The following is a 13,656-nucleotide window of genomic DNA, read 5'->3' as shown; positions in this document are numbered from 1 at the left end:
TAGTAGCAACCGGCTATTTTTCACCTTTATTTTAACCTTGGCTATGAATCTGAGATTGAAAAACCACTACATGCTGATCCTATAGTGTAGTTTTGAAATGATTAGACTCTTGAAATAGATCCCCTTGTTGTGATTTCCTACTTAGTATTGCTTGCTATGTGACCTTCATCAAACTAGTAAACCCCTTTTTCTTGTTGGGGAGCAATAATTGTACCTACCTTATAGGATTAAATGAATTAATATTTAGAGAGTGCTTACAACAGTGCCTGGAATTTTAGTTATTATTGTTTCTAATAAAGTGCTTAGGAGATATCTCATATTTCCAGTTATGATTAATCTATGCACATTGATAATTCTGCAGGTTTAAAATTGTATTCATTTCATTACAAAATGGAATTCGTATAGAGATACGAGTTTTTTCAAATGTTAAGATACGTTTCCTTAGTTTTCTTATTATATTTATTCTTGAGACTATTTTTATACTAAATATGCCAGCTGGAATTTTTATAGCATTTTATAAAGCTTTAAACTAATTTATCTCATTTTATCTTTATGATGTCTCTAAATGTGCATTATCTCATTACACCCTGTAAATAAGATGCAATGAATTGCCCAGTGTCACACAGCTGTAATTGGGGAAGGTAGAAGTCCAGTCCAAGTATCCTAATTCAGAATGTCTGTGCTCCTTTTCTGATTCACTGTGCAGGCTTTTATGGGCATCCCAAATCAAAACTAGAAGAGTCTAGATTCACCGATGTCTTTTTTCCTTGTCCATCATAAAATAAACCAGAACCAAAGATCTCTCCTGCTCTGGGGCATTTTGTCTAAGATTACTATTAACTATCCTTCTTTATTCTTTCATTCGTTCTTTCAGCCAGAAGTTATTGAGTTTCTGTGGGAGATACTGTGCTTTGAAAATTCTTGGTATGGATCCAACCTATTCTCAGTGCATTTATATACATATAATTTTTCCAGTTATAATTGCTATGTTTAAAAAAAGATTTGTGGCAACCTCATAGCTACATGAAATATAGCAAGGTAATATAAATTAGAAGTTATTGATAAAGGAAAAAATACACATATACATATGCATACACATACAGTAAAAATATAAAATGCACTCCAAAATGAGACTTAGGAGGCCCTATGTATATACCCTACAGCCCTTGATGTATATATTACATATGTGGGAAGGCATAAAGTGATTGACCTTAAGTCAAAGTATGCCTCTAATAATCATGCTGAAAGCAAATAATTTATACTATATATAATGCTATCTTGAAAAACATTTAAAAGAAAGTATTTAAGATATAGTATGTCTGTCTTAGCAATATTTAAACAGAGTATGGAAGGTGATTGATACATGATGATGATGAGATGGTACTAACAGTATTCATTTGGGTTTTTACATTGAGTATTTGTGGAGAATGGAGTATTATGAAGGTTTAAAATTTTTTTCTATTTGTTTGTCAATGTTAATTATCTGAGTTTACCTAAAGTTATATTTTAAGTAATGTCACTGACTTACAGTATTAATGGTTGAGATGTGAGTCTGAATTATTTTACTGTATTATGAGAAATGACAGAATTTAGTTTCAGCTGTGTATAGTATTCACTGATAACTTCTGTATCCTTTGGTTTAGAAGTATTTCTTATTTGAGGCAGTGAAATCTACTGAGTCATTTAGAATAGACGGAGTCCTCAGTACTTCCTCTTAACATTCACAGAATGGTGGGAACTAGAAAATGAGTTATTTATTGGTCTTTATTCTCCATTAATGCATATTATTTCATCTTGCATTAAGTATGCATTGACAGAAACATTATTTTAATTATTGTATTGAAGACATTCTTCGTGTGTATTTAATCAACCACCTGACAGAAACTAGGGCAGAGTAACCAAAGTAGCATTTCAGACTTTATGGTTAGACGTCTAATTTGCATGTGACAGTAATCCATTTATAAAGTGTGATGGATGAAGTCATATTAGAGTAAGTACCATTAGAGACACATTCAGTGTGATCTGTGTTTTTGCAAATCAAAATTAATGTTCATTGCAGCTGTTTGTTGATCTGTTGAGTAATGTAAACTCTCAACAAAGCTGAAGAGAAGATGTATTTTGTGATATCTGCTCTTATAACAGGTACTCTTAACAACATCAGTAATTTGTATAACATTAAATTTTCAAGTAGCATAGAGAAAAATCTAAATTCAGTTTTAGATGAACAGTTCTTTGTTTTTTCTTGTGCTATAAAGGCACAGTTATTGCCTTTCACCTCCTCCCCCTTCAAAACTCAATATTTTCAGTTATCTCTTATGAGGAAATAGATCACATAAACTGGAAGTCGTCCTTAACCAGAGCAATATGTGAGTTGACCCTGGAGGTTCAAAGAGAAACTTACATAGCCTAATAGTGTGGCTTGCACATTCTATGCACTGTACTAAAAAATAATGTGACTTTCATGATTTTGATTGGATGGAATAATTTTTAGTTATGATAATTGCACTGAAATTAGGTCTTTAAAAGGTTCTTGGTTTTTAGTTATGATACTGAAATATTTACCAATGAATTTATATGATGTGTAGGAGGTACTTCAAAACGATCTAAGAGTGAAAGGAACAAGAGAACATATAGATGAAACTGGATTGGGGATGAATTGATAATTGTTGAACTCGGGTGATAGGTACATAGAAATTTATAGTTTTCCCTCAAATTTTATGTGTATCTGAGATTTTCTATAATAACTTTTTTAAATGTATGAGTAAATTAAGTGACTATGTAGGTCTCAAAGTACTGCTTTCCATTCTTCATGTGTTAAAGACAGAGGGACCATCAGATCTTCCGATCTTGCTTTTTTTTCTTTTCTTTTTTTTTTTTTTTTTTGGCACGGGGGTCTCACCCTGACACCCAGGCTGAGGGCAGCCATGCTATTGTAGCTCACTGCAGCCTCAAACTCCTGGTCTCAAGCAAAGCCCCCAGCTCAGCCTCACGACCAGCTGGGACTTCAGGTGTGTATCACAACACCTGGCTAATTTTTTAAACATTTATTTTCTGTGGAGACAAGGTCTTGCTATGTTGCCCAGGCTGACACAGCTTGCTGTTAAATAAAACTATCTTTTTGAAATTGTCTTATGTAAATCTGTAAAAGTTTTCCACTATAGGCACCTGATATGTATCTCTTTTGACTTTTATAACAAGGGGAGTTTTGCCTGAATGATAATATATATTGAATATGACTTTAAATTTAATATTCTTTTTATAGGAGAAAGATTTTTCTTTTCTTAAATATTTACTCCTGTGTTAGAAAATATCATTGCAAGGAGGTTATCAAAAATAGAAGAATTAAATCTTGGTTTTGTTATCTGTAAAATGATGGAGCAAATAATATTTAATGTGTTTTGAAGCCCGCTGGACATGAACATGTATGGTGGTAAACCTTGAAGGAGTCTATATTTATATGTCTGTATTTGTTTATACCACCTTAGTTCAACTGTTTTACCATTCCAAGTTTCTTTTCCAAATTATGGACAAGCAGATGAATAAGAATATGTTGCAATTGATTTTTCTTAAGCAAGCTCAGTGTTTTTTGGTTTTTGACACTTTGTTTGGCAAAGGATGTGTTCAATTTGTTGAGCTGACTGGAACTTGGAAAGAATAAACTATCACAGGATCTGCCACAAAGTAGATGCGAGGTAGTTGTTCAGTGAGAAGAGAGTGAGAGAGTTATTCCATCCTTGATCCAAACATCACTGTTGGGCAGGTAGATCACTAATTTCCTATTAAACCAAGTGGACAGGACAGTCTTGAATTAATTATGGAACAGTTTCTTTAAAGACGTCAGCTCTCTGCATCCCTTGTCTTGCCACTGAAATGGTGCTATTTCATCCCATTTCTCCCTTAAAGTAATTTTGTGATTTTTACCGCTTTTAAATAACACATTGCTAAAGACAGGGTATAATGCAAAACCAAAAATCGGGTGGAGAATGTCATATACCATCTTATCTCTAGAAAGCAATGTTGTCTGTAGGGCAAGAAAACAGTTTTTTTTTTTATTTCCCTGCAAATTGTGAATTTTTAATGTAGTTAGTTTTGAGAAATGAATGTAGGAAACTTTGAGCAAAACATCCAATAATGACCAGTAAATACATTTCCAGCCCAAAAGTATTTGCACAAATCTTTTTGTATCATATTGTTTAAAAGCAAGATAAGGGCAAAACTTAGTATCTCACAGAGAACTTTATATTTGAGCTGTGTGTCAGGATGACAGGTTTTCAGGACACATGATGGCTTTTGAATATAAATATACACATTTTAATTTTTCCTAATTGTGTATAAAGATTTTAAAATACACAGGCAGTTAAAACAAATATTTAGCCACAGTTAGATGCACAAGTATTGTATTTTTCTCACCGATACTACTGCTTTATTTTGAATTTTTACCAAAATATACTTTTTTATGGAATGTTTAGTTAGTACTGCTCTCTTTTCATAAGGACAGATATGATTCAATTTCCAGTTTTCTTCAGGACTCTAATGCCTTGATACATTAGAATAATAAGTGAACATTCAGGAAAATAAAGAGGTTTCTTTTCTTGGGAAAATCAAACTTTTTTAAAACATTTTTTTCCCTTCGGAAACTGAAGATACTGACCATTTATTATACATTTTGTTGGCTCCCTGTTCTATACCCACTACCTCTTCAAGAGAAATCTTCCCCCACCTCCTACCCCAAAAACTTTTTTGGGGGGTGTGACTTTTATAGTTGTAGAACATTGTTAGCATTTCTCGGTACTGTTTATTTTGAACAAAACCAATCCATGCATTTTCTATTTGTTTAGGAGTCGGATGGTCAGGGCTGCCCTTTCTGTCGTTGTGAAATAAAAGGAACTGAGCCCATAATCGTGGACCCCTTTGATCCAAGAGATGAAGGCTCCAGGTGTTGCAGCATCATTGACCCCTTTGGCATGCCGATGCTCGACTTGGACGACGATGATGATCGAGAGGAGTCCTTGATGATGAATCGGTTGGCGAATGTCCGAAAGGTAAAACTAGAAACATGGGTTTAGTTAGGGTGATATGACCATATGAAAAAGAAATGATGCCGTCATAAATGGAATATGACTGAGTGTATTTGAGTTTAGAAAAGAGGCACACACACACACATACTAGCCTAGGCCTGTACAGGGTCAGGATCATCAATATCACTGTCTTCTACCTCCACATCTCCTTCCCACTGGAAGGTCTTCAGGGTCAGTAACACACGTGGAGCTGTCATATCCTATGATAACAATGCCTTCTTCTAGAATACCTCCTGAAGAACCTGTCTGAGTCTATGTTACGGTTAACGTTTTTTCATATGTAGGAGTATACTCTAAAATAATGATAAAAAGTATAGTATAGTAAGTACATAAACCAGTAACATTCATTTATTATCATTATCACATATTATGTACTATACATAAGTATATGTGCTATACTTTTATGCAACCGGCTGCACAGTAGGTTTGTTTACACCAGCATCACACAAACACGTGAGTAATGCTTTGTGCTACGACATTAAGGTGGCTATGATGTCACCCACCAGGCAATAGGAATTTTTCAGCTTCATTATAATCTTATAATATCTGATAGGATCACTATGATATATGTAGTCCATTACCGAAATGTCATTGTGCAGGGCACAACTACTATAATGTTGACAGGCTGATATAATCATAGGTTGAGAGAGAACTAGATTCTACTCAAGGTACTCTCACTGGTTTTAAACTTCATAATGAGAGGTAATGAGAGTGTTTGTATAGAATTAAACGTCATCTAACACTGGCAATAGCAAATCTGTGAAGAAAAAATTTAAGAAAGGAAATTATTAAATTTGGAAATGGTGAAACTGAATTTGATTAAAAATATTCTTTGTTCAAATCTAGAAGAAGTGTCTGATAGAGTTTTTTCTTAATGGGAAGGCTGTCTCACTGTTTTGCTTCTAAGAGGTCACATAAGATTTACTTTTGTGAATTTACCAGAATCTGAGTTTGCTCATTAATGTTGTTGACTCAGAAAAATTGACCTTGTCAGTTCACTGAGAATGGATGTTACTGCCCAGTTTAAGTTTATATAACCAGGTACACAACAGACTAGTCAATGAACCAGAATGCCAGCTGATTAATTTGCAGACCGGAAATACAGTGGTCAAGAGGGGTAGACTCTTGGATATCAGGCTATTCCCTGTACAGGAAGATACATGAAATCCCAATTACTTTCACAAATTTTTGCTCTCAATATCAGAGAAATGGGATTGAGTGGTGTGAAAGGTCTGCATATATGGTGCCACCCTTCCTCCTGACTTGGGCAGACGTGGCTAATCAGTCATGATACTTATCGCCACTGAGTTCAGACTTGGCCGACAGAGCCGTTTCAACACAGCCCTGAAGATCTTCCACTGTAGTTCATTAGGATTTGGCAGGTAGCATGAAACCTATTTGCCATTGTCACTAGGTGGAGTGATGATAATGTGTAATGGCATCAGATTGTATTCACCGTATTCATCTATCTCTGTAGGAAGGAAATGCTTGGTAGTGGAATTTTGACAAGGCATTTCTTCGGGGTTACTTCATTTTTAGGGCTGTGTGCGAGTTTTCCTCTTGGGAAACTCCTGCATTTTCTCCCTTCCAGTGTTCCATGCTGACCAAATACATTCCCTTAGGATATTTTACATACAGATTTTTACATAGGAAGATATGTTAACATCACCAACATGGCTACTCTCAAATTTTGCTTTTTTCTGGAATGATTTTTATTATTTATCTTATTGGTTTTTCATAAATGTTATAATTTAACACTCAGAGAAACTACACATGATTTCGCTCTTTAATCCTGAAAGATACAGTTTTTATTGTTTGAATTATGTAATTTTTTTGACCTAAGAAATGGAAGAAAGAAAGTAGTTATTCCTCAGAAATCCTAAAGAATGAACAAGAAAAAATAATCTTAGATTGAAACAGACTTGAGACTTGAGTCTCAAAACAAAGTTAACTTAAGGAAGACATGGAATAAAGCACCAGTTCTGCTATAGAGTAGTAATGGGATGCTAGGCAAGTTATATAACCTCTTTCTTCCTCAGTTTACCCCTTTGTAAAACAGAAAAACAGCTTCTCTGTTGGGTGTTGTGATGATCAAACGGGATCAAGGACCTAAGAATCTAGAAGAACGTCAGGTCACCAAAGTCATAAATGCTCACTATATTACTACCAATGTTAATTAATAATACTATGTAATATATATTCTAGGATATACTCCATAATCTGAGTTAGTAGAAGTCATTTCATCACTACGCATGTGAGAGAGCTACATATGCGGGGTTGGTGATATTGATGCACTGTTCCCCAGAAGACATAAGTTTGAATACTGGCTCTACAGTGTACAAATACAAACAAATCACATGACTAGTCTGAGCCTGATTTCCTCTTCTGAAAAATGAGAATAATAGTACCTCCCTAAATTGTTGAAAGAATGACATATGTTATTAATGCTGGTTTTATTGATTTGTGACCCTATTTACTGCAAGTTAAAAATGATTTTACATTTTAAGTGGTGTATATTTAAATTCCTATATAAGTACCTACAAAATGTCCTTGGTTTTACATCTTGTCCTAAAATATTCACTACCTGGCCCTTTAAGAAAAAGTTTGCAGCCCCAGGTCTAAGACATAGTAAGCATTTAAAGAATGCTTATTGAATGGATGGATAATGGAGAATGACAGAAAAGTATTTGAGATACAACAGCTCAAGTAGTTGAAGTGCTCTAGGTAGCAGTGTTTTTTTAGCTGTGAAGACATTTCAATTTTCTTTACTAAATGGGTTTTCATCTTCAATGATCCATGTCAGAGGGTGGGTCTAGGCTTTAAGAGAAATTTTAAAAAGAATTTTTATATACCTTACTGCTTGGGAGAAAGCAGTATTTGCCCTATGTGAATTTGGGAAAAGTTGCAGTCTCAACCTGCTTTCCATTGAATTAAGTTGAAGCTTGAGCCTCTTTTCAGTAGTGGCACTAACAATTGAAAGGAAATGCTGGGAACATAACATGAGAAGCAGAATGTTCCAAGGTGACTCTAGTGTTTCTCCTTGATCTTACTACCCGCTCCCAAGACCATTCATATTTCATTCTGTCTGGCATACTGGTGAGCTTTCTGTCAAGGGAGCTGAGACATTTTCACATTGATCCTTTCTGTTTTTTACTCCACAAAGAGTAGAATGATGATCTCAAGCATTATTGTCCTAGAAGTCACACTTGAGTAGCTTATTTGGCAGTCAGCAGTGTCATTTAATAAAGCTTTACTTCACTACAATCTTGTTATACTTTCCTATGGGAGTTAGATAGTTTAGAAATTTATATCACTTGTAATTATTTGTTTTTAAGTTGAAGAGGTATATTTCAGTTAAATGTCTTTATGTCTACTAATCTGCCTCTAGTCAATTAAACTGATTGTGACTTTTATAGCATTTCATAAATGTGTACCACTTAATTTTCAATAAAACCTAAATTTTTATGTAGATACAAGCATAATTGTTTCTGAATAATTTGGAAGAATATTGCTGTGATGTTATGTTCTTATAGTATTTTATATATACTTCTATATCAGGAGTTACACTAAATTGTTATTTAAAGGACTGTCTTTTCTATTAGATTATTAACACTTAAGGCCAGGGACAATGCCTTGTATTTGTGTTCCCAGGCACCTAAGTGCACTCAATAAATATTTACTAAGTGAACTAATAAATGCACACTCCTGCACACATGTTCCTTTAGGGCAATGACCTAATCTTATGCATATTTTAAACTTTGTTCCAACCTGAATGCTAAATATATATATACACAGAGCATCAAACTAATAGATTTTATCCAGTTTTTTCTTATAGGAGTGGTTATAAACAAATGTCACATGGTCATTTTGACACAGTAGTCCTTCTACCTGAATGATCTTCCTCTGTTTTTTAAATCATTCTTTTGTCATTCATTTATGCATTTTCATTCATTCACTCATTCATTTATTCATTTATTTTTTAATTAACTAATGAATTAATTTAGAGCTGGAGTCTCGCTTTGTTGCCCAGGCTGGAGTGCAGTGGCACTATCTTGGTTCACTGCAACCTCTGCCTCCCTGGTTCAAGTGATTCTTCTGTCTCAGCCTCCCGAGTAGCTGGGATTGCAAGCGCCTGCCACCACGCCTGGCTAATTTTTGTATTTTTAGTAGAGACAGGGTTTTACCATGTTGGTCAGCCTAGCCTCAAACTCCTGACCTCAAGTGATCCAGCCGCCTCAGCCTCCCAAAGTACTGGGATTACAGGCATGAGCCACCGTGCCTGGTGCCTGGACTTACTCATTTATTTTTAAGCATTTTATTCTCTCAGTTAAAAGAGTGACTGCCAGTGATTGTCCAACAGAATGGTTCCATTGTTTCTATCTGTCATTTTGAATACTTATCTTTTTCTTCTTTTATGAGCAGCCCGATGACAATATTGTGAAATTGTTTCTGCCTGTCTTCAGCACATTACATTCTTTAAATGAATAATGCTGCCGTCGTAGCATGGAAACCTGCTTTGATTGTATATTCCTGTTACCGTGGTGGTATCCCATGGCTGGAGTTCATAAATAGTAGCATACTAAACATACAGTGTATTTCTATTATTTCTTTTATAGTTAAATGTGTTTAATAATGCTAATCCTTACAGAAGCAATAGAACCTAAAAGTCTATAATACATACTTTTTGATTCCCTCTTTGATAGAAGGTATTTTGTGATTCTAACTAGAATATGTTTTAGATTTTGCCTGAGTCTGTATCGTTGCCTGAGTTTTCAAGCTGTCAGAATCCTGGGATAATTAGATCTGATGTGAGCCCTCAGACAAAGTCCCGGATGTGACTGGTAAGATCACAGCCTTCTCTCTGACTTCAGTCAGATCAGAGCTAAAAAAGAGTATCTGTTGCTACCCAGCAATTTGCTTCATTTTGCCAGAGGATTAAGAGGAATCTTAACAGTTTTTCACAGTATTAATCACCAAATATATAACATTTACATTTGAAATAAATAAAAATTTGCATATAAAAATAAAATGTTGACAGACTGAACTAGTGAATGAGCCCAGATTAGTTCTTATTGTCTTAAACATTGTATTTTCTTAAAATAATATTTAAAATCTTAATGAATGGCCATATTAGAACAAAAATGGGTATGAACAGAAGTCAAGGAAGTTATTCTTTTTTATGCATTCTCCTTTGTTGCCTTCTTCAATTAAAATACATCTTGCTAATTAAAAATGTAACATATCATCTAAGTATTGCATTTCCTAATAAGTGTGAAGAACGCCTCTATAGCAGGGGTCCCCAAACCCCAGGCCATGGACCAGTACCAGTCTGTGATCTGTTAGGAATCGGCTGTGCAGCAGGAGGTGAGCAACAGGCTAGCGAGCAAAGCTTCATCTGTATTTACAGCCACTCCCCATAGCTCGCATTACCGCCTGAGCTCTGCCTCCTCTCACATCAGCAGTGGCATCAGATTCTCAAAGGAGTGTGAACTCTATTTTGAACTGCACATGGGAGGGATCTCGGTTGTGCGCTCCTTAGGAGAATCTAATGCCTGATGATCTATCACTGTCTCCCATCACCCCTAGATGGGACTGTCTAGTTGAAGGAAAATAAGCTCAGGGCTCCCACTGATTCTAAATTATGGTGAGGTATATAATTATTTCATTACATATTACAATGTAATAATAATAGAAATAATGTGCATAATACATGTAACATATTTGAATCATCCCAAAACCATCCCCTTCCCCTCCCTGCCACCGTTCGTGGAAAAATTGTCTTCTACAAAAGCAGTCCCTGGTGCCAGAAAGGTTGGGGGCTGCTGCTGCATAGTATTCCTGATCCTAAGGAAAGGGGTGTGTGTGCGTATCACAGTGTTTTTGCAGCTATTTTTAGGAGGATGTTGCCTTTTTATGTTGTCTATTTAAATCTGAATCACAGGATTAGAGTCCGTGTTGGAGCCGTAAGGACAAAAATTACAACAGAAGTGAAATACAAAAATAAAAATAGACATTTGAAATGCAGAACTATAGGCAATTTTACCTCTTGAGGGTATTCGGTAATATATGGGGTCACTTGTTTTTTGCAATGACTAAAGGATGGCAAATACTGCTGGCATTGAGTGGGAAGGGCCAGAGATACTAAATATCCTGCAACCCCATGGGTGGTCCTACCCAAAAGAATTATTCTGACCATAGTACTAATAGTCTAATCTTCACCACTCCCTTCCCACAACATTTAGGTAGAGTCATGAGTGACAGTAAGCAATCTGAAGGCACAGGTTTGTTGCTTATCATTTACTTGCATTCTGTTTACTGATCTTCTAAAAGCTCTTCATGCAAAATAGTGGTATTTTCTTTATTAGCATGTGATTAACAAAAGAAACAACTGCATCATCCAAGTGCTGTGTGATGTCATAGGATATCTTGAAGACATTGTTACATATTTCTCAAAAATAACTTGAATACATAGTATATTAGAAGAAGCAACACTTGAACTCTAAAAGTTTTGAGTCCACTGCCTCTGGTAGATTGTCAGCTCCTTGAGGACACAGGCTATGCTTTATTCTTCTTTCCATTCTTAGAGCTTTGCATGGTGCTTGATACACAGTAGGCCCTTGAGAAGGATTTTTTTTTTAATGATCAGTGGTGACACTGTTCTTAATTGTTATATTCTTAAGTAGAGCTACCCTCTTGGAGTGAAACTGCCTGGGCTCATCTTCTAGTTTTCCTACTTAGTATCTGTGTGCCTTGCTTTATTTAACAGCCCCTCACACTCCCCTTCCCCCAAGTACTTGGGCCATAAAACTCTGCCTCTTTAAGATTAAATGAGTTCATATATATAAAAAGCCATTAGAACAGTGCTGGCACATGGAAAATGCTAAGTATTAATTGTTATTAATATTTTTTTAAAGTAAATTAACAAAGATGGAGTCTCACTCTAATGCCCAGCATAGTCTTGAAATCCTGGCCTCAAGTTATCCTTCCACTTCGGCCTCCCAAAGTGCCAGGATTACAGGTGTGAGTCATCAGACCTGGCCACATTTTTTATACTAGTGTTATTTAAGACTCTTGAAATATTGCTGTACTTCTAACAATTAAGTTATTAGTATTTTTGAGTTGTCTATGGAGGTTTTTCTTTTAGATGTTGATATCATTCCATTAGGAAGAATTAGATGCCAAAATTTTGTTGGTTACCAAGAAATTGGTTGTATTTCTTTAACATATTAACATCTATATAGTTATAATTTCATTGCATGACCACATTAAAATAATTTACTGTTAAACCATACTTCAAGTTTGAAACTCAGAAAATGCAAAATTGTCAACATGTCAGCTGAAACACTGTTTTGAGGATTAAATAATTTAGATAAGGTTACAGTGTTCTTATTTTCTGTATAACTAAGTTGAAATGATTAAGTATTATCTAAAGTAGGGTGAAGAACTACAGTAACCAAATAGCAATTGCTTGTTCCAACCAGCTTTAGCTGGCATTTGGAGAGCAATAAGGGTTTCACATGAAAGCATTTTTTCAGTGACTGAAATTTATTCCTTTAATTCTCAGAATGTTCTTGTTTCTCGGCCATTTTTATGGAAGTATTTCTGAATTATATGTCACCCTTCCCTGCCTTCTCAAAATTGGTTATGCAGCTGAGTGAACCAAAGGGCAGAAGAAGCCACTGTAGTCAACACGACACATTTCTAGAAGCTTACATTTTGCTACAAGATTTGAGGGTAGCTTGCATAAAGAGAAGAGAACCATAAATTTAAATTAAAATCACACATATATTTGGATCAGGATATAAAATTTGTGTAAATGTTTAAAGTAAAATATAAAACTTTAAAGAAATTTCAAGGTTATGGAGGCTGATCACAGGCCAGGAGATCAAGTCCCTCTCATAAGAAGGTACTTCAAGGAGAAGCAGTATCATCACTTGTGTTAACAGTGTTTAATATTTCAGTAGAGCAGTGCCCTTAATGTTATCCCCAAGTGTGAGACTGCACTGCTTTAAAGGAGACCTGTCGGCAACTTTGTTGACCACTTCCCTGCCAGACCTCAAAGAGAAATCAGCTCTTATTCCATTTGGTGTTTCTTAGTATATAGGTTTCTGTTTTCCTCTGCTTCTTTATTGCTTCTAATTTGAAAATTTCCAGAAGTTACTAGTGGAACATAGACAGTAATTCAGCCTTTGAATTAGTGAACTTCATTTTACACAGAAATCATATGTCCATATTCTTAGGAAGGTAGCAGGGTGCCTACATTCTGTTTCTGTATTAAGAAGTAGAAAAAAAAAATGTTCCTCCTACTTCAAATGACTTTCCTGTTTCATTCTGGGTTTCTCCCCAAATTATTGTAGGTTGAGACTTCTAGAAGTATGACCATGGGTAAGCAGGAAATAATTGTATTGCTCTAACACAATATTCTTCATATAAGCTTTTGTTTATTATCTGTGGAGGTACTCCAAAATAGATAACACAAGTCATTTACTTAAGCTATAATTCCATATGAATATGTGTGTGTGTAAGCATTTTTGTAGCATATACCCTCTCTGAATAATATTCTGTATAGGCTACTATT

General features: G+C 35.2%; 1 protein-coding gene across 10 annotated transcripts in view; it reads left to right on the top strand.

The window, feature by feature from the left end:
• CBLB (Cbl proto-oncogene B) overlaps positions 1-13,656 on the top strand; it is a 214,463-nt gene that overhangs the window by 144,835 nt on the left and 55,972 nt on the right. For all 10 annotated transcript variants that reach the window (XM_063661584.1, XM_063661588.1, XM_063661585.1 and 7 more), the window contains exon 10: positions 4,839-5,042. In XM_063661584.1, the coding sequence (XP_063517654.1) occupies positions 4,839-5,042 (204 nt within the window). The remainder of the gene's footprint in view (positions 1-4,838; positions 5,043-13,656) is intronic.

This window comes from Pongo pygmaeus, chromosome 2, assembly GCF_028885625.2.
Source record: "Pongo pygmaeus isolate AG05252 chromosome 2, NHGRI_mPonPyg2-v2.0_pri, whole genome shotgun sequence".
Classification (NCBI taxonomy): domain Eukaryota; kingdom Metazoa; phylum Chordata; class Mammalia; order Primates; family Hominidae; genus Pongo; species Pongo pygmaeus.
Note: the sequence above shows the minus strand (reverse complement) of the source record. Positions and strands in the feature narration are given on the sequence as shown.